Genomic DNA, 19,431 nt, shown 5'->3' with positions numbered 1-19,431 from the left:
ATTGAAATATGAAATGAATCTTGAAGTCAAGGTTTTCATATGACATTTCATTTTGATTTTACCACTGTATTAACATAAGAATGTTTACACATCTCCTGGAAGGTATCACGCTTCTGTGTTGTTCTATATTATAAATGATATGTATGTCAAGAATGGAGACGTGGAATAGTGTATCTCTTGCTGCCACCTCTGTTTTCTATTAACAATAAATGCATGTAGGCCTAGAGATGGCTGTCTGCCATGAATTGCATCATTTACACTGGTTTTTAATATGCCTCCTGGCATTTCAGTTTCTGTTCTCAGCAGGCAACCTCCCTCGTGCTAAATCCTCTAATATTTGTACGCAGATAAGTGCTTAGAGAGCTGTGAAAGATATTCTGGCTTTGCTTCTCCGTGATTTTAGATGAATGTCAAAGACACATTGGAAAGTGTATCATTCAAATATAATTTAAAATACTGAATCATAATAATTTCCTGGAGTTTATATTCCATTTTTCCATTAATGGACATGAGTTTTTATATTGAATTTTGTCACTGTATGATTACTCCTGGGCTTTGTAATCATCTGCTCTCAGAAGAGGAGGATGTAGCTCACCTGCTGCCAGCCAGCAGGCGCTATGCCTAGGGACACTGTGCCTGAGGGAAGCAAAAAGACAGAGAGAGAGGAGAAATGGAAAATGGTGTCTAACCTTTTCCTTGCCTTAGCTGGGGGGGCAGTGTGGCAATGAAGCTGGGAAGAAGGGAGATGCATATTAAATGTGGTATTAGCTTTTACATAATCAAGGCTCAGAGGAGGAGGAAAAAGAAATTCACACTGCAATAATTATACATTTTTGTTGTGCCAATGATTATGTAGATGAGTTTAACAAACATTTTTTAAAGCTTATTTTCCCTTCAGGACCCTTTGTGTTCAAAAGACTTATACTGTACAGAGAACATTTTTTTTTCACAGATTTTATATTATTAAATAACAGGTTGATTTTTTTAAAAAAACAGGGAGCAAGAGTTCATATTTAGTAACATCTATTCATTAATATTATGGATTGTTTTTTAGATATTTTGTGTGGGCATCAGAATGTAGCTGTGAATTATGAATTATCTTTTGAAAAATATTTGAATGATTAATTTATACATTTTGCATTAGTGGTATTTTGATGACTGTCCCCTGGTAATTGCTCAGGGGAAAACAAACAGTAACTCATGTAATCATATGAGTTTTAATTCTGTTTTTGATCTAATTTAGAGTCATTTGTATCTATGAGAAAGTTTTAAAATAAAAAATGGGGCATAAATTTGTATTAAGTTGCTGGGATAAGAGTTTTGCTTCTGATCCTCCCCCACTCTAGACCCTCCCCATCATTTAAAAAGATTCTGTAGATAAACATTTAAGTTAACTCATTCATTCATTCATTTATTCATGAATGATATTATTTCTTAACTTTGTATATCTTGAGAAAGACATTTGAATATTTATATATGTTTTTTATCATTCATGTTATTATTTTAACAAACTCAAGAGAGTTCTTCAGTCCATATTTTGTCATTAAACATGCAAATACAATAATGATAACAGTGAACATAATGATATAATCAGGGGAGGGAATGAATGTTTACGTTTTCAACATGTAATTTTGTCTAACGTGTGGTCTTAGTTCACGTAGCTTTTCACTGTGTCTGGTGAAACTATCCAGTTGAATGTGATTGCGTAAGAGATGGTCAAAGAAGTTAGGAGAGTTAGGAGTGGAAAGAGGATTGAGATAAGGAAAAGGAAAATAAAGTAAAACAAAACAGTTGACCAACACTTCTGTTAAAGTGCAAATGTACAGTTGGAAGAGATGATAGTGTTTATGACCAGTTCTAATAGCAGAAAATATTTAAGACTCAAGCCTGGAAGCAGAACTAATGCCAAATCCACAGCACTCTCTTACAGAGCCATACATAGGTTGGAGACTTATCCTTTTGTTAGTAATTTCATTTTTGCAAAATAAATAATTTTGTAAAATTAAGCTAGTGGCTTTCTCTGGTATTAAGCCAGAAGATTTTGGAGAAGCACAGAAAGAAACAAAAATAAAAGGATTGAAATGCTTACTAAGAGTGTCCAGCATATTTTGGGGCTGCTCATCTGGGGAAAGAGACAACTAATTAAACGTGCTATGTCTGCTGCCCCTTTTCTTTTGCTTACGTTTATTTCTCTTCCAACCTTTTGCTTTTAGCCTGTCTTTATTTTGTGTTGTGTCTGTTAAAAGCAACATTTTTTGGGAATATGTGTCACCATTGTTCTTCTGTGTCAGACGATAAAGTCTGGATAAACAGTGTTCTAGGTCTTTCTCACCAGTGTCACATCATCACATTCCAAACACAAGCCTGTTTTACTTTCCTTTTTTTTAAATTTAATGAAAAGTAATTAGAATATGAGTTGAAATACATAGCATGTTACATTTATGCCTTTGATAAATTGTTTCCATAACCTTATAGCTCTTATTTTCTGAAAAAGAAAGTTTATTTTCTTGTAAATGCAAAGTCATAGACTTCTTTATTAATGTTTTCTTTGGCCAGATATTTTACTCACTCATATCTTTATATCTAGAAGATTAAATTATAATTTTCTCCATTTTCTATCCTCTTTTAAAGGAAAAATAAAAGTTGGCTAATGAAATAAAACTCAAAATTGCCCATGAGTTAAAGCCAATCATTTAGTACCTCATTTACACCATAATACCGGCCCGGTATTCAATGCTATGGTGGAAGGGAAGACAACTAGAGAGCTTTCTAGGGTTGACAGCAAGAATTATACTATAAAAATTATGTGTCACGTAATTATAAGCATGTTTTGTTTATCTCAGTGGAAAAAAAAATAGCAATGACATTCACCCCTGTGCTTCTGTTCTTCAGTGCCTTTCTCTGTTTTGCCTGAATCTGAAGTCAGTTTGGAGGCAGTTAGGAGGAGATGAAAGCGATTTGCTGTGGAAGCTAGAATATTAAGTGCTCTGGCAAGCATTTGGGTTGCGCTCTCAGGAGGAAAGGAGCAGCATGCCAAATTCTTACCATGCTGAAAGACAGAGACTAACTGGGGCTGATTGTGAAAACATTTTAAGCCCATGAAAACAAAGGTTCGTGAGAATTACCACTGAACTCTTTCCCTCTGTGAACCTCTGAGTTTTGCGAGGGGATGCTAAAAAGCACACACAAATATTTGGAAATAGGCATAAAGTTAATCTTCTGCTTACCTTTTCTTCAGTGCATACATTTGTGGTTTTTAACTGCTGCTCAATTCCCTTTCTTTGTAACGCCATTCCACACTCCTCAATTCCTGTCAATCCCTGTTAAGTATCAATTTAATCAAGGCAGAATTCAAAGTACAAAATGCAAATAAAAAATCTTCTAAAATTATGTGCAAAGAAAGAATCAAAAGTACAAAGGCAGAGCAAAGTACAGTCAACTGCACATTAGTAGCAGGACAATAGTTAGGCTGCCTGGGTTCAAATCCCAGCTCTGTCACTTGCTGTTTGCATGGCCCCAATCAGCTTGCTTAGCTCTCTGCTTCTCCATCCCCTCATCTGTCAAATGGGGCTGACAACTGATCTACATCATAGGGATTTTGTGATGTTTAAATATGACAGCTCACCTAAATTATTAAACACAGTGTCTGTCACTTGGTAAATGCTCAGCAGAGTTCATTATTATTTTTGTTGTTATCATTATCATTGTTATAAAAGTTTTCTTAACTGTGGGAAAATATGATCTTGAAAAATAACATTGTAATGTCAATGAAATGCTAAAATATAAAATTGCATGCTGACTTAATTTATTTATTTAAATGCCAAAATAAAGATAAGTAAAATCTGAGACATTAAAACATAATTGACCCAATATATGCAGTTTGACTTCACATTTCAGCATTTTTTGCCAAGAGCAATCTAAATGAGTAAATATCTAAGTGATAGAATATTATATAAATGCTGTTTTAATTCATTTAAGTACATATAATTAATAAAAAAGGACAACAGAGCACAGTGTGGTTTAATACTTAATGAATTTGCTTTAATAAACTCCTAAAGCTAATATTATAATTTTTAATTATTTTTAAATACAAATAATTCATACTTAAGTATTTTTTCTGATGCTTGTAAACAGGTATTAATATTTTCATCAGACATAATGTAGACAAAATTTAGCTCAACCTTTAGTTCTATCAGGAATTCTCTGTTGTATATTTGGAATCAATCAGACTGTAATACTACGGCCTTCCTTTTCCCAGGCAGCTCTGAGGCTTCTCTGCTGTCAGTTGAGTTCAGCATGATCAGCATGACTTTGACAGACGGGTAGTTGAGAAAAGAGGCAGCAACCTTAGATATGGGCAGTTATTTTCTAAAAGCAATGCTTCTTTTTAGCAAAGAGGACTGAAGTATTTATGGGACGCTAGATAAGCAACTTTGTGTTTGCTTACACTACTACACTCCAGGAAAATTTTCGTTTTGGGAGTACAACCCAAGATTACTTAAGGGTAAGCAAAAAGTATATACATTTATCTTTGGGGGTTACACAATTCTATACTCAATAAATTATAAATACTACAAGACAGTCCCAAAACTGTTTAGTTTCTAAAAATAGAAAAATTGAAAGATTTATGAATCTTTTTAATCTAGATAAAGGAAGGAAAGTCTTAAAGGTTATTAAGACAGAAGCAAAAGGTGATTGCTTTATGGCATGCAATATAAGATTAGATGTCAGTGATGATCAATTTGAGGAACCAGGTTATCATCAGAGAATTGTTAGAATAAATTTACTCACCACCTCCTTGAACTCAACTGAACATGGCTTGATTTCTTATGACAAGTACATTGCTTACTGGAAGGGGCTGGAACCTAGAATTATACCCATCTATTGGCTAGGACGGATGCTAAAGAAAACAGCCTCAGCCTTATGTTCTGTATGAGTATAGTCTTTTACTACCATCCCCATCCATACACACACCTTTTGAAATTTCAAGAGGGTTGATATGTCTGGGAAAGTCATTAACAAGAAAAGTTAAGGCAAAGCACTAATCATTTACCTCAACGGATAGCAGAGCTCACGTTGGAGGATACAAAAGTCTAATCACTCAGTTAGTGACAGAGAAGCTGAATTGCAAGGCTGTGGTCCTAGCCTAGAAAGAGAATATTAAGGATCTAATCTCAGGTGGGGTTACCAATAGAATACAAGATTTTTTTTAAGAAAAGACATAAACCTATTTATTAAAGGAGAGTAAAAAAATCAACAAGAATGAATTGGTGCAGAGAGTTGGTCAGGGGCTTATTGAACTTGGGCCTGAAGTCAGAATTGGTCCTAACAAGCAGGGGGGAAGACAGAAGAAGAAAGGCAAGAGGTTGAGTCACCAAGTGGGGAAATCATGGCCATAGCTGTGAGATAGAATAAGCACTGCAATGCGGAGGGGAGCTAATTGATGTTCTCAATCAATGAAAGCATCCATAAATGGAGCATTCTGAAGGAGGGGACTCAGTGGGAGAACAGACTGATGGGAGAGGGAGGTCTCAGGGACACAAATGTTCCTGGGCCTAAGTCTTGGTGGAAGTTTCTTAGTAATTTCTGGCGGAGCAATCTTCCTAAAATGCAAATCTGGTTCCTACTTCAAATCCTCCAGGGCTCCGTAGCACTGAGGGAAAAGTGCAAATATATACCATGGCTCAACACAATCTCATTTGCCTTCAGTTCTTGTCACTTTGCATGAACCATTGAGAATTAAACAGAAAAATGCCATCTTCTCTCAAGCTTCTGTGCTTTGGCTAATGCTCCTCTAGAATCCCTTGCTTGTTATGCCCTCCTCTGCTTCCCACTGACCCTAACTCATACTTTGCCATTCACCTTCCTTGACTGAGACCTCTGTACTCAAATTCTGTGCATGCCTGCAGGACTTACCTTTAGTGTTGGTTGACCCACCAACCAGCTTTTGGTAGTAACTGAAGTTCTTTGATGAATGAATAAGTGCATGACTCAGATGAGACTCTGAGTGGAGAGAATTATTGCTAAGATTTAGCCTGGTTTGACGGTCAGCTTGTTTGAAGTGCCTCGGGCCTACTAATGATTGCTTCCCGTTTGCAGTGGAGATGCCATCCAAAAACTTTGAAGACGTCTTCCTTAGCTGGCTTCTGTTTCTCAATAGAGCCCTTTGTGGGAAACTAGAGCCTTGTAAGGTCAGAATATATAGGGGAGTCTCTGTCTTCAAGGGCTCTGGCTTCCCAGTTATGCCTTTGCCGTCAGGGGAGGTTTCAGGTTCTATATTTTGGAGAGGGGAGAAATCTGAAAGAAATAATGTAGTTTCTGTCTTCCAGACCCTGGTGGAGGAATGGCATGAGGAAGAACTTCCCGAGCTGTAATTTTTGTCCATGGCTTTTGAAGGCCATGATGGGGGCAGCTTTATAGACAACTGAAGATGAGCTACATCAGACTCTATGGATTTGACAATGTGCCAGGTTGTTGTTATGAGAAAACACTGTTTAGCAGCTCCCTTCATGGATCTTTTGGTTTGGCCTTGCTGATCTTTAACAAGAAAAATATTAACATTACATTTCCTAACGGCAGTGCAGGATTTTAATATAAATCCTAGAAAATACTAATAGCAGAAATAATTGGCCAAAAGTAGTGTAGGGTTCTTAACTGTAAGAATATTTCGATGGTTATTTTTTTATATGATTTAATAATTTGTAGTTGAAAAATATTTGGTAATTTTCTTGGAGTATGGCAGGCAATAAGTTGAATTTTGAATAAATACCAGTACATTACTTTTCCTTATTCTCTTTGAATGATTAAATGAAAAGCATGTGATATCTTGTCAAAAAAATTCTTTGGGAATTTTTAAATGTCACTGCAGTATTAATGAAGGTTGTTTCCTTTTATTTTTGCTATTAAAATATTGCATAGCATCCAAATTTAAAAATACACCAACCTTTTTACACCACAATTTATACTACAGATACATTTTACATGTACATATCATTCATTGAATATGTACACGTGTTTTTTTTAACTTTTTATTTTAAAATAATTTTAGACATATAGAAAGTTACAAAAATAGCACAGAGATTTCCCATAGTCTCAGCTTCCCCTAATGTTAACACCTTACATAATTATGGTGCAATTATAAATACTAAAATATTAAAACTAGTAGAATACTATCAACTAAACTACATACTTCCTTTGATTTTATCAGTTTTGCCATTAACATTTCTTTTTACAGTCTGGGATTCAACCTGGAGTCATACATTGCTTTTAGAGCTCCTATCTTCTTAGTCATCTTTGATCTGTGACAGTTCCTCACTTTTTCTTTGTTTTCAGGACCTGAGGCTTTTGAGAAGTACTGGTCAGTTATTTTGTGGAATACCCCTTAATTCAGGTTTGCCTGTTGTTCACTCATAGTGAGATTATTCATTTTTGGTGAGAACGCCGCGGAAGTGATGTGCCCTTCTCAGTGTACCATATCAGAATGTATGTGATGGTGATGTTATTACAGGTGATTTTAACCTTGATCACTTGTCTAAGGTGGTGTTTGCCAGGTTCTTCGACTGTTAAGTTATTATTTTCCCCTTTTCAGTTAATAAATATCTTGAGGTAGATACTTTGAGCATATTCAAATATTCTGTTTCTCCTCAAACTTTCGCCCACCTTTTAAGCAAATATCAGTAGATTTTGCCTGCATTAGTTATTACTTGCTCTTCTAATGATGGTTTTCTTTTTCATTTCTTCTACATTTATTAATTGGAATTTCTCTGTGAGAAAGAGCAGTTCCTTCTCTTTCATTTATTTATCTATTTAGTTATTTATTACTATCCATATAAACTCATTCACTTTTATTTTGTGGGTTATAATCCAATGCTATAGTTATTTATTTTATTGTGCAGTTGTTCCAGTTTGGGCCATTAGTAGCCCTCTCAGGTGACACTTATATCCTTTCAACATGTCCCTGTGTTCCTTTGGGCTCTTCCTTACTTCCTGGCACCATAAAATATTCTAGGTTCATCTTAAATTTTTCCCATGCCAACCCTATAATGACACTAATTATGGCTTGGGTTCTCTGATTGGAGAATGGTATTTAGAAACCAAGATGTAGACAGTGGATATGCTCATTGCTACTGGGGTGGCCTTGCTTCTGAACATGCATTGTTTTTGCCATTTGTACCTTTCTCCTGGATCATGACATTCAGAATATCCACTCATTTTTAAAAAATAAATGCATTTAAAGGTATGTTTTCTTCTGAATACTTTAATATATAGTGTTTTCATTATCATTTATTGCTTAATAGTTTATAATCTCCATTTTTATTTCCTCTTTGGCCCAAAGTTTATTAGATATATGTTTCAGTTTCCATGTATATAGATTTTTACTACCTTTTTGTTTTAAAATTTTCATGTAATTTTGTTGTGGGCAATGAATGTGGACATGTATATTTTTTCTTTTTGAGAACATATTAAAATTTCAATTGTGGCTGATTGCATTATCGATTTTTATGATTATCTGTTTAGAAAAAAAATAATTATTAGATATATGTTCCAGTTTTATCCCTACATCAAGCTTGTTAATTAGGTTATTCAAATCCTCAATATCTTTAACTATTTGTCATGTCATTGTCCATTTCTGTGAGAAATGTGTTAATATATCTTTATTAATTTGTTTTTATTGGACTTTTCTTTACATATTTTGAAGTATGTTTTGGTATACAAAAGTTCATGATTATCATTTTTCTTGGTGGATTGGAAATTTTATGAAAGTGAAAGGGTTGACCCATTTAATGTTTTGCTACTTATTAATATTAATATATATTTCATCATTTTGAAGCATCTGTCTTGTATATATTTTCCTAAACTTTGATTTTATACATTCCTTATAGAAACTGGATAAATTGTCCTTTAAATGCTTCATTCATAAATATGAATAGACAACAAAAGATCTTCAGACTTTTTTCTACAGCTATAATTTTATTTTGATTCTTTAAAATTTCATTTTTCAGTTACAGTTGACATTAAATATTATTTTATATTAGTTTCAGCTCTGCAGCATAGTGGTTGGACAACCATATAATTTGCAAAGTGATCCTGATAGTTCAAGTACCCACCTGGCTATTACATAGCTATTACAATACTATTGACTATATTTTCTATGTTGTGCTTTCCATCCCCGTGACTATTTTGTAACTACCAATTTGTGCTTCTTAATGTCTTTACTTTTTTTCACCTGGCCCTCTCCCCTCTGGCAGCTATCAATCTGTTCCCTGTGTCTATGAGTCTGTTTTAATTTGTTCGTTAACTTTGTTCATATAGTATTTGTCTTTCTATGTCTGACTTATTTCACTTAGCATAATATCTTCTAGGCTCATCCATGTTGTTGCAAATAGTAAAATTTCTTTTTTTTGTGACCAAGTAGTAATTCCATTTTATGTATGTACCACCACTTTTTCAAATCCACTTGTCTATTGGTGGGCACTTGGGTTACTCCCATATATTGGCTATTGTAAATGCTGCAGTGAACATAGGGGTGCATATATTTTTTCAAATTAATGTGTTTGGTTTCTTTGAATATAGACCCTGAAGTGGAATTGCTGGGTTGTAAGGCAGTTCCATTTTAAACTTTTTAAGGAACCTCCATTCTGTTTTGCACAGTGGCTGCACAAATCTGCATTCCCACCAACAGTGTACAAGGGTTTTTTTCTCCTCCACATCCTCATCAATACTTGTTTGTTAATTTATTAATGATAGCCATTCTGACAGGTGTGAGGTGATATCTCATTGTGGTTTTAGTTTTCATTTCTCTGATGATTAGTGATATAGAGCATATTTTCATATGTCTATTGGCCATTGTATGTCCTCCTTGGAGAAGTGTCTGTTCAGGTCCTCTGCCCATTTCTAAATTGGATTGTTTGTTTTTCGGATGTTGAATGGTATTAATTCTTTATAAATTTTTAATATTAACCCCTTATCACTGGTGAATATCTTCTCCCATTTACTAGGTCTTCTTTTCATTTTGTTGATGGTTTCCTTTACTGTGCAAAACTTTTTAGTTTGATGTAGTTCCATTTGTTTAGTTCTTCTTTTGTTTGTGATATAGCAGAAAAAAATATTGCTAAGAGAAATGTCAGAGTTTACTGTCTATTTTTTCTTCTAGGAGTTTTATGGGTTTAAGTCTTTCATTTAAGTAAGGATCTTCATATTTTTAAGGGAAGCCTTAGATTTGAAAGACAAAAGCAAAACAAAGGAAAAAAACAATGTGGTGAGGTGCAGAAAACTTTAAAAATACACTATACTTAATATACTGTATATCCAAAAAGGCAAGACATTGTACTCACAAAATAAGAACAAGGGGTAGTAAAATGGCAACCTTACCTTACTAAGAATTGTAATTAAAATATGATAGCTGAAATTAAAATTTTTAGGCAGGATGGAAAATAATGAAAGTGGAACAAAATGTCAAAATTGGTAAGATGATAAAGAAAGGTTAAGAAAATCTGAAGATATTTCCAAGAGATCTCACATCCAAAACAAAAGAAAAATGCTCCAAAAAGAAAACAGAGAAAATGGAGGAGGAGGGTATTATACATCCTAGCAGAAAATTCTTGGAACTAAAGAACATCAGTTTTCAAAGCAAATACCATGTGCCCAGCACAGTGAGGATGGCAAAAGACTAACATGAGGATATATTGTGATCAAATTTACAATACAAAGTAAAAGAGAAAGATCTCAAAGCTTCTGAATCGAGGTAGATGTGGAATATGGAGGGCCTTCCATGTATCATTCAGAGCAGCAAGAATTAAAACGTCATTGGACTTTTCAGAAGCAGCAGTGGAAGTTAGGAAACAGTAGAACCGTGCCCTAATTTTATATAGTAGAATATTTTTCTCATTTCTAATTCCAAATCCAGCCAAAGTGTCCAGTTTAAGATAAGAAAGACAATTTCAGTTATTCAAGGTCTCAAATGTATCTCCCAATGCACAGAACGATCCTGGAGGGCTTATTCCACTTCAAAGGAGTAAACCAAGAAGGAAGACTTTCGAACCAGAATGCGGATCTCACATGAAAGAGTCCCTGAAATGATACGGGAGTGGAGTCCTCTGATGACAGTTCATAGTCAAACCAGAGCATAACCCGGACTAGCGCAGGGGAATGGAGAGCTCTAGGAAGGCTGTCTTCTGGAAAAGAAATGATATGGAAGGATTATCTACTGTGTGTCAAGGTGCTGAGAGAAGAGAATCAGACCTGTCAGATTCACAAGAAGTATCAGTGGTAGGTACACAGAGAACTGAGAAAGAAGAAAAGGAGATGGTCTTTAATCCAGGGGCCAACAAAACATGTACAAGAAAAGAAATGTGATCATGGCATAACATGTGGCTCATTAGTGGAGAATAATGTAATTACTGAAAGAAGATTGATCTATATTGGGAGGATGAGGAGAGGAATGCTGCGTGTGTATGTACAGGAGTGTAGGTGTGTAGATATGTGTAGGAAGGTCAACTTTCATTAGGATTGTGGTAGAGACTGCTGGCTGCCTACCCTAATATTCATTCTCCCTTGCTCCTTAGTAATAGAACTGTGGATATATACTTGGGGACTAATCTTCCCAGTTAAAACTACATTTCCCAGCTTCACTTGCAGCTAGGTATTGCCATGTGTCTAAGTTTAGCAGAAGTATTTAATGGTACTTCCAGAAATCTCCTTAAAAGGCACGGAGTGAGCCATTATTCTCTGCCTGCCAGTGGTCTGGAATGGGAAAGTAATTGATGGAATTTCTGCCATTATCATGGTCTATGAAAATAAAATACATGCACCAAAGATGGAAGGATCCTGAGGCCTTGATGACACTATAAAGCTACCATATCAACATTAGACTGGCTACCAGTACATTGGTCTTATGCAAGATAATACACTCTTGAATCTTAAGTCATCATATTCAGGTCTCAGTTATATGTAGCAGAACCATATCTTAACTAAATTGCAATTCACTAGATAATACCTAAAATGAAATATTAATAAATAACCATATCTTAACTAAATTGCAATTCACTAGATAATACCTAAAATGAAATATTAATAAATAACAGTACAAGCATAGTATTTAATGGTAAAGGTCAAGGATCACTTTTTTCTTATAACTTTTAATCTAATAATTGACATTTTATAAGTACCGCGCGCTAACCGATTGCGCCACTGGAGCTCCAATAATTGACATTTTAAGTTATCTATGTCTTACTTGAATAAAAATAGGTTTATATTTCTTTAGTTACATTTAACTTCATATTTCAAGTAAAAATATGTGTTGATTGTAAAAATTCAAACAGTGCAAAAGAAAGATAGTAAAAGTTATACCTCCCTTGAGTGTTCTTTGTCTGTCCATTGCCCATCAGTTTTACTGTCCTCCCAGGGGTAATGGCTGTTTGATATGTGTCTCTCCATACTTTTTCTATACACCCATTAAATATATAGAGAGATGCACAGTTTTCTTCTTTTATTTATTTTTATTTAAAGTGTATTTAAATATTAATTTAAGAAAGTATGCATGAGGAAATACTTAGGCTTGTAATAGATGTTGTTTGTTTATATTTTAGAATCCAAGCTGGAAGCATGCAGTTAAAAAATCAGCAAAATGAAATTCAAAGACTACAGAAAGAATTGAATCATTTACAACATGAGTTAAATATTAAACAGAGACAATCACAAGTCTTCAGGTAAGATTATCTTTACTTAGTTGAAAATTATAAAGGTTGAAAAGATACATTTAATACTAACTTTATAAACATTCAAACACCATGTAGTAGTATACTTTCTATATTCAGTGTGGTTGAAAAAAATTGAAATAACTTCACTTGTTTTTTTGTTGTTGTTTTTTTACCATGATCACAACTGAATAGTTTTACCAATAAAATTTAAATCAGGCAAACACGTTGTTCTTATTTTGCACTGACTTTCAGATTGAAAACACAGTAAATAATACATTTTCCCTTTGACCAGTATTTCTTGGTGTGTTTTATTTCTTGGCATAAAAAAATAATAGAATAGTGAAACTTTCTAAATATAGTAATAAAATGCTAAATTTAGAAATCTTCAACATAAATGGTATTAATTCTGCTTGTATATAGTCTTTGGAGGTTTATGATACCTAAAGTTAAAATCCAGTGTTCTAAAGTACATTTTCTTTTCTAACTCTAAAAGGGAATTGAATATATAGAGAATATTAGAAAGAATGAATTTTTAAATTGAGTAACTTTTTAGCTCTTAGAAAAGGAAAGTAAGTTAAGTGAACATTACAAATAGACACAGGGTCAGGATGACTAAAAAATATGCTGGATGAATGTTTTAAACATTAGGTTCTTTTTCTTTTTTTCTCATCTACTACTTATTGCCAGAAACATTGTTCTATTTTCAAAAATTTGGGGGTCTAATAATTTTTTTGACTTTTTATTTTTATCTCTTTATTTATTTATTTATTTTAATTGAATTTATTGAAGTGACATTGGTTAATAAAATTACATAGGTTTCAGGTGTACAATTCTATAATACAACATCTATGTTTTTTTTAACTTTTTTATTGCTTAAAGTGGGGGCTAATAATTTTTTAAAAAATTGATTTTAGAGAGAGTAAGGGGGAGAGACAGAGAGAAACATCCATGTGAGAGAGAAATATTGATTGGTTGCCTCCTGCATGTGCCCCGATTGAACCTGCAACCTGGGTATGTGCCCTGATTGGGAATCAAACCCACCACCTTTTGGTGTAGGGGACGACACTCCAACCAACTAAGCCACACCAGCCAGGGCTGGGCTAATAATTTTTTATACACCACCTGGTGATAACCTGCTGGCTATTTACCTTTCATAAATGCCTTGCACATGCATGATGCTCAATAAATAATCTTTGAATAAATAAATGAGTCTACTCACAAAACAGGTGACCATTTTTGTCTTCTCTGCTGGTTCCTAGAAATCTGGTATTGAGCCAGCAGTTGAACCCAACTCGCCATTTCCATCAGGATGATCAGTATTCAAGCTTGGCTTCTACAATAGCTTTGGCACAAGTCTTCTAAGTTACCTATATTTACTTTTAAAAGATTCCTATTATTAATCTTTCAAAAATTGTTTGAAATATAAAGTACTTGTCATTTTTATTTGCAAAACTATTTAGACTCTGTCATCTTTGAAATTTTTCATGCCAGTTCCCAAAAATCTCTCCTCATAGCTCTCTTACTTTCAAGTCAACTCTTCAGCCTCATTAAGGTTTCCAGTATTTTTCTCTGATTTTTCCCAACCATTTTTTGGCTTTTTTTTTCTTGTCTTAATCCCATAGTTAAATCACTTGACTTTTTAAAAAGCAGCTTTATTGAGACCTAATTACATACTATAAAACCCACACATTTTAAGTGGCAATGCAATGATTTTTAGTAAACTTACTGAGTTGTGCAACCCACAAAGATCTTCATGCCATTTGCATTTAATCTCTGCTCTTACCACCAGTCTTGGCAACCTTCTTCCTGTTTCTATAAATTTGCACTTTTTGGGACATGTCAGATATGTGTAATCATATCATATGTGGTCTTTTACATCAGGCTTCTATCACTATGTTTTTGGGAGTTATTCATGTTGTATCATGCATCAGCACTTTGTTTCTGTTTTTATTGCTTTAATAGTTTCCATTGTGTGGATATACCACATTTTACTCGTCCATTTACCAGTTGGTGGACTTTTGGATTCTTCCCACTTGACACTTAGGAATAATGCTACCGTACAAGTCTTTGGATGTATGTTTTATTTCTTTTGGGTCAATCCCTAAGTGTAGCATTACTGAATTATACGGTAAATTTAAATTTAGCTTTCTAAGAAACTGCCAAAGTATTTTCCATGTGGCTGCACCAGTTTATAGTCCCACAAGGAATGAGGATTATAGTTCCTCTGAATTCTTGCCAACACGTCTTATTGTCTGTCTTTTTTATTATAGCCATCGTAGTGGGTGTGACATGATATTTCATTGTGGCTTTGGTTTGTGTTTCCCAAATGACCAATGATGGTGAGCACCTTTTCTTGTGCTTATTAACCATTTGCGTATTTATTTGGTGAAATATCCATTAAAATATTTTGCCTAGTTTTTCAATGGTCTATTTTCTTACTATAGGATTGTAAGAGTTCTTTATATGTTTTGGGTGAAGTCTTTTATTTGAAGTATGATTTTCAAATATTTTCTCCCAGCCTATTGTTCATGTTTTCATTTTTGTAACAGTCTGTTTTGATGAGCAAAAGTTGTTATTTTTAATAAAATGCATCAATGTTTTCTTTAATGGGTTATGCTTTTGATAATGTATCTGAGAACTCTGACTAACCAAAGGTCACAAAGATTTTCTCCTGTAGTTTCTTCTGACACTTCTATAGTTTAGCTCTTACATTTTATGACTGATGTATGGCAAGGATCTAAATTCATCTTTTTTTCATGTGGATGTTCAATTGTCCCAGCATCATTTGTTTAAAAGACTATTCTTTCCCTATTGAATTGTCTTGGTGCCTTTACCTAAAATAAATGCACTATAAATGTAGGGAATTATTTCTGGACTCTATTCTATTCCATTAATCTATATGTCTGTTCTTATGTCAGTACCACACTCTCTTGAATACTGTAGTTTTTAGTAAACTTTGAAATCAAGAAATATAAGTCCTCCAAATTTCTTTGTTTTGAAGATTGTTTTGGCTATTATGGGTCCCTTGTGCTTCCATATACATTTTAGGATCAGCTTATTCATTCTTGCAAAATAGCATGCTAGGATTTTGATAGGTATAGCATTGATTCTGATGATCAATTTAATTTTAATCTTAAAAATATTGAATCTTAATTCATGAACATGGTATGTCTTTCTATTGAGATCTTTAGTTCTCTGAGAAATTTTTTACTTTTAATATACAAGTCTGCACTCCTTTTACTAAATTTATTCTAAGTGTTTTATTCTCCTTTATCTGATTATGAAAGGTATTGTTTTCTTAAATTTGTTTTTGGGATTGGCCATTGCTGTTATGCAGCCATAAAAATGATTTTTGCATGTGGATCATGTATGCATGTGACTTTGATGAACCCACTTATTAGTTTGTGTGTGTGTGTGTGTGTGTGTGTGTGTGTGTGTGTGTATAGGATATAGAAGATGCTTCTCCATAGAGAATGTTTCTCCATAGAGATGTTTCTGCCTAGAGGAGTTTACTATACTTCAAATCCTTTTACCTCTGCTCATTTAATTATCCTTAAAGCCCTCAGTCTTCATTCTAATGCACAGATTGTTAAACACCAGGCCCTCCAATACTATTCTAAATCCTCACTGTTCTGTTTAGACTTCCCTGTGCTGCGAATCTCTCAGTAGCTCTGTCTTGCCTCATATTTCACAGAGAAATTTAAGGATATCACAACGTGCAGATTTACTGTGAATGAAATAATGTCTAAGTTTCAGAACCCCTTACTCAGGACCCCCTTTCAAGGTTCTTGGAGGGCCCCCGGCAAAGTAAGATAGTTTGATAGTAATTGGTTAAAAATTCTGTCTTTTTCTACTCTGATTTCTCCTCTTTTACACTTCTAATATCAACATGCCATTGGAATAGTCATAAGCATTTGGGGGCTGTAAGGGAAAGATGAGTTGGGAATACTCTGTTATAACTGCCATTTAGAAAGACATTTTAGAATGCTTCAATAGCACAATTAAGGAATTACAGACTAAAATTTTGGATGTTCATGAATTTTTAAAAATTAATGGAATAAAAGCAATAAAAATAAGCAATTTCTGCAATAGAAATTATTCTGGCATAAACAAATTGTAATGATGCTTTTTCATGTTATATCACAAGCAAATGAATTAAGAGAGGTATTTTTTTTCAATAAGAGCTCTTAGAGTATTTCATAATCCATTTAATGAAGAAGAGTTAATTATTTAAATACTTTGGAGAAATATTTAAATTTCTTGCTGATTTGACAAAAACTACTAATATCACTGAATATAACATAAAAGTCATATTATACCACTTTAGGGACATCTAAGATAAACTGGTTTGTGAGTTTCATTCTTTTTAAGCATATAGATAGATAGATAGATAGATAGATAGATAGATATAGATATAGATATAGATATAGATATAGATATAGATATAGATATAGATATAGATATAGATTTCAGAGAGAAAGGGAAAGGAAGGGAGTGATAGAAACATCAATGATGAGAGAGATCATTGATTGGCTGCCTCCTGCACGCTCACTACTGAGGATTGAGCCTGCAACCTGGGCATGTGCCCTTGACTGGAATCAAACCCAGGACCCTTCAGTCCACAGGACGACGCTCTATCCACTGAGCCAAACTGGCTAGGGTGCATTTCATTCTTTCAAAAATAATTTAAGACTAGTTATTTTCCAAAAAAACTTGAAATGCCAAAAATCTTATCATCATCTATGAAAAAATTTTGATAAGGATTTTTCCAAATATGACAGCAAGTAGTATTTAAATGATATTATCAATAGTGAGCTATGAAGCTGAAAGAATTTTTCTAAACTATCAAAAATAAAAAGCTAATGGCCATGCTAGATGAAAGGCTATATAATCTTTATATTTTCTCCATATAAAATACTATTATAAAATGGTTCTCATATGAAGAGGTACTTATAGAGCATGTAGCAAAAAATTATAGGCAAAAGTATTGTGGAACTGTTACTTATTTAAAAATTATATTGTTTTCCTTTATTTTGTGATATTGATGGAATTTATCAACTTTAAAATTCTTATTTTTAAATTTAATGATTTTTCTCATTCTATAACTAATTACACACTTTTAAACCTAATTTTGTACGTCATCGTTTTTTGTATTCTTTTGTTTCGAGAAAGCCCTCCCCCCACCCACCACCAATCATATAAGATTTAGGCCTCACAAAAATGGATCTGCTCTTAACTAAGAAGTTTGAATTTTCTGTTTCCTGCCTTTCTCCCGACAGAGGCACCTGCGTCCTCATCCAGTCTGTTCTGTATCACTCGAGAGCCTGAACATGGCCTGCTTCCAGCAGCTGCCTTACACCAGGCCCGTTAGCCACTTAACCTTGACGTGGTTCATAGCTCTTGTCTGCCTCTGCCCGTTTCTGGCTCCACATTCAGGTTTCCCATCCTCACTTTTGGCCTTCTTCAGTTAGTGGTCTATTTGGACTCTTTCTGTGCTTTTTTGAAATCAACTTCTCTCTCGGCTCCCAGCTCTGCCTGCTGATTGCAGCATCCCCTGTGGCTTCTGATCACTAGGTGGGCCTTCATTACCACCCAGAATCACACCACCCCTGTTCTTCCTGGCAAAAGCTAATCTTTTAGTCTCTGTTTTACATCCGTCCTTTCTAGGACTTTGCACAAGAAATGAGTGCATCTCCTGTCTGTGTTTAGCCTATGTGACCGCACTCATACTGTGTCCAGCTATGTACACACGTGCAGGTGTCCCCCATCCTAACACACCATTCTGCTCTGTATCGTCCTCTTTCTCTTCTTGCTGCCTCAATCAGTGTTCTCAATTGTAGCTACTGCATAGCCCCCTGTTTACTCACTTCTGCTTTACTGTTCAGTTCTTTCCTACCTAATGCCTCTCTCTGAGGTCACCTAATGCCCCCTTAATACCAGATACAATAGAGTCTGTTCAGCTTTTATCTGGGGCCTCAAACACTGGCCACTACTTTCTCCTTTAAATTGTCTTATCCCCTGTCTTTCCTGATAGTATTATTTTGGTTTTCTTCTAACTCACTGGTTGTGCCTCCCGAGTCTCCTTTGAGGGATTCTTTTCTGTTTAAGTCCCATAAATGTTAGTGTTGTCCATTGTTTTATCCTCAGCACTTCTTGCTTCTTCATTCTTCCATTGAGTCATCTATTTTTTCGTTCATTTATTTATTTGTCAATATGTGTTGAGAATGTACTGTGCTAGGTGCTAGGGAGATTGTGATGAACAAGACAGACATATATAGTGTTTGCATCATAGATCTTAGTCTACTCAGGGGATAAATAATAACCAATTAATTACAGCCCCATGGCTTCACTCATCATCTTTTTGGTGACAACTCCCAGGTCTGTGTCTGCATCTTCCTTGATTTTAGGTAAATTATAGCCAGGACATCTGAAGTTTTAAAAAAAATCACTGTGATTATGTTGAGCTATGGCATTTCGTGAAGCAGCACTGGATTAGTCATTTTTAAAGGTTTTTTTTTTTTATTATTACCCCAGGTTTTAAACTGCCTGTGGAACCATGGTATGCTGGAAGAATGCTATCTAGGAATCCAACATTCTCATATAGGCTCTATGACTAAGTCACTTTTGACCTAATTTTCTTCACTTAATGTTTGCTGTTAAATTAATTTTAAAATATTATAGGATCATCTATATAATAATCTATATAATAAAAGCTAATATGCAATTGTCCCCT

General features: G+C 34.4%; 1 protein-coding gene across 7 annotated transcripts in view; it reads left to right on the top strand.

Moving 5' to 3' along the window:
• LEKR1 (leucine, glutamate and lysine rich 1) overlaps positions 1 to 19,431 on the top strand; it is a 123,281-nt gene that overhangs the window by 37,685 nt on the left and 66,165 nt on the right. For 5 of the 7 annotated variants that reach the window (XM_006090340.3, XM_023755158.1, XM_023755157.1 and 2 more), the window contains one exon: positions 12,588 to 12,707. In XM_006090340.3, the coding sequence (XP_006090402.2) occupies positions 12,588 to 12,707 (120 nt within the window). Of the gene's footprint in view, positions 1 to 10,219; positions 11,269 to 12,587; positions 12,708 to 19,431 lie in introns of those variants that run through there. The other 2 variants (XM_023755160.1, XM_023755159.1) reach the window with 2 other exon arrangements.

Source organism: Myotis lucifugus, unplaced genomic scaffold (genome assembly GCF_000147115.1).
Source record: "Myotis lucifugus unplaced genomic scaffold, Myoluc2.0 scaffold_70, whole genome shotgun sequence".
Taxonomy (NCBI): Eukaryota; Metazoa; Chordata; class Mammalia; order Chiroptera; family Vespertilionidae; genus Myotis; species Myotis lucifugus.
This window is presented reverse-complemented; position numbering and strand designations above follow the sequence as displayed.